Raw genomic sequence first — 3,010 nt, forward strand, 5'->3', positions numbered from 1 at the left:
CGAAGTCTCTCTATTTCTTGTTTTCCTTTTTCATAGTCATTAGTATTTATAATATAATATACCTTAGTCAACTAATTTTATAACAAAGTCAATCTCCAAATATGTTAAATGAGTACAAGAAGTATTACATCTAATGTTCCTTAATTTAACCAAATCAAACCTAATTTCCCAAACTTAATTATATTACATATTTACTTTATTAAATTCATTAATTTCACATTTATTATTAATATTTACGTTTTAAACTTGTAATTTTTTAATGAATTTACTTCGTAAATAATTTTATTTAAAGCCTAAAACTTCTATCCACAAAATACAGGTGTAAGTGAAATAGTTTCAATTACGTGGCGATTCATTTTATTTTTTTCGTGTGGTTTTTAATCAAAGAATGAGTGTATTGGTTTGTTCTTGGGAAACATGTTTCTTAGATTAGTCAACAAGGCGAATTGGAGGCGGTTAAATGATAGATTAATTGAGATTTCACAGAGTTTGATTTACCACGGAAGGGGAATAGAAGAACGAAGCCACTATGTCAAAACTGCAAAGAAATTAAGTAGTTTGCATGGTGGAAGAAAGTTGCAACAATCATGTTGATCGACAACAAAGAAAATGGTTCTTAAAATGGCAATTAACATGCTTATCGGGAAGAATATCTATGGCACGTCACGATTTGGCTCAAGGAGCAAACATTGCTAAAGTAACAAAGAATGACTCTTCCATTTACGGGAAGAAGCCTATAACTGATGGTGATATGGTGTACATGCATAATTGAAATATTGAGAGACATTAATGATGTCGATGTCATGGATAGCGGTTTTCTACCTCTCCCGATCTAGACGCGTCCCATGTTAAGTCAACATTCTAGGTCCGTAGAAGTATATGGTCCACCAAGATGGTTGACTAGCATGCATGTTTATGCAATTTGTTGGTTTCACACTTGAAGCATGGCTTCAAAATGCAGTGAGGAAACCAATAAGTGTACCATCAATTTGTCAAAACTCAAGAAGACTGTTCAGAATCAGAAAAATCATATTTATCGGAAACAATACAATACCTATCAAAAAAATCCGTACATAGCATGCCACACGATAAGCTCACATCACATGCCAAATTTTACACGTAAGAATCACAGGGAAATAAGCAAAATCGTAAATCAAAACATATTCTTTCCGGATATGGTAGTTAAAAACTTATAACACCATAGCATATGCGGTAACTAGTAGTGTAAATACGATAGGAATGGTTGCGAATTTAGTTGAAGATGCATCTGATGAACCATTATCTGTTGATGGCACAGTGTTTGTTTCGCTGCCTTTACCCGAAGGGTTTCCTGAAGGTGTTGTTTCTGAAGAAGGTGTGGTTCCCGAAGAAGGTGTGGTTTCTGAAGGGGAGTTGCTTGGAGATGCAGCTGTCCAGTGAACAATGATAAGTAGATAAATTTGACATTTCTAATTTGTTATCTTATATATGAAAAAGTTATAAATCATAGTCGATTATAGATTATTCTTTTTGCATCATCTCCCATTGAATTGTATCAATGATATGATGTATCGGTCATTAGATAAAGCATTTGTATCAGAGTAAAGCGCGTATTACCGAAACTTTAGGTTTTATTTGTGACATGAATACTAAGCTTTCTAAGTAAAAATTCAGTTCCTTACCATTGCATCGACTGGTTGGTGGTGTCTGGACATTGCATGCACTTGGCAACGCAAGAGCCTGAGTTTGGTTGATGCTAAGACCCAAAGATGAGCCACCACCATTAAGGACTTGACACAAGCACTCTGGCTGTGACTGGACTACACTCGCGAGTTGGCTGCAACATCCTGATGATGGTGTTGATGTGTTGCCAGAAATGTAGTTGAGGCATGGGGACAAGCTAATTAGCACACTTGTGCACCCTGATGATTGTGCTGTTGCACCTCCGTAGAGGGTGGCCACTGTGATCACTAGGATCATTGTTGTCGATGCAATTGTTTTGGTACTTTGATATTGTGCCATTTTGGGTTTAATTTTCTGGGATTTTGGTGTAGCTTTAAATTGGAATGGGATTTGGATGTGGAATAAAAGATAGGCGCTTGAAGTTGTTGTTGGGAGTTTGGAGATCTTATGAATCAATATATAGGGGAAATTGGTATGGTCCGAGTCTACTCATGGCAGGTGTTGTGCATAGGTGACCTACTTTTCCTACTTTATAACATTAACCACCTAGATATGTCATGTTAATATTCAAAGTAAAGGGGATTTTGAAGACCGACAGATAAGAGACCAAATCCAAAACAAAATGATACAGAATTATATTTGTAACTTACTATAGATTATTTATGATATAAAAAAGAGTTGGGTTTTTTATTATTATTATTATAAGGTAGGACGACATGAGTTTTGATTAGTTTTGTAGGTGAGCTGCTCAAAGCATCCGATTGGTTTTTGGTAAGTAACAACCTAACTATATAAACAAATACCTCTTCTTGATTTCTTTATTGCTTAGATACACAAGCAATTGAGGAAAAAAGAAGCTAATATTCTAAGAAAGACTTTATAACTTTTAAATATGTTATTAAATTAACAAGTTGTTAAATGAAAATCAAACAAAAATAACCTCAGTTTTTTGGTTTATACTTATTTTATAATTAAAACATAAAATCTAAACTTTAACTGTAAAGATACAAAGCTTTAAGAGGATTGTTAATGTCAACCAGCGGAAGTGTGTGATGACAAAGAAGGCTGTGGGTTTTGTCTAGACCATTCAAAGAAGTGAAATGACTCTGATACGACTCTGGACAGCCCAACAGAAGACAGGGTCCAGCTAGAGCATGAGGAGGTTAAAAGAGTAACCAAAAGACCCGCCAAGTTTGATGATTGAGCTGCAAGTTGAAAGTCTGCATCTCTCTTGATTTTATTCTCACGTTTACTTAGTCTTTAAGTTCATTTAATTTCTGCATGTTGAGTAGTGGTGCATGAACTCCTGAAAATAAGGGACATGGCGATGAGCCTTAGTTTCCTGCAT

The 3,010-nt window shown here is 35.1% G+C and overlaps 1 protein-coding gene across 1 annotated transcript; it reads right to left on the reverse strand.

Moving 5' to 3' along the window:
* Positions 1-1,009: 1,009 nt before the first annotated feature.
* Positions 1,010-2,078, reverse strand: LOC144998842 (non-specific lipid transfer protein GPI-anchored 26-like). The gene is made up of 2 exons (XM_078958577.1): positions 1,662-2,078; positions 1,010-1,408 (listed from the first exon to the last, which is right to left on the reverse strand). Exons 1-2 carry the CDS (start codon positions 1,999-2,001, stop codon positions 1,191-1,193), a joined length of 558 nt encoding a protein of 185 aa, XP_078814703.1. The 5' UTR covers positions 2,002-2,078; the 3' UTR covers positions 1,010-1,190.
* Positions 2,079-3,010: the final 932 nt, after the last annotated feature.

Source organism: Lactuca saligna, chromosome 1 (genome assembly GCF_052625555.1).
Source record: "Lactuca saligna cultivar CGN05327 chromosome 1, ASM5262555v1, whole genome shotgun sequence".
NCBI lineage: Eukaryota > Viridiplantae > Streptophyta > Magnoliopsida > Asterales > Asteraceae > Lactuca > Lactuca saligna.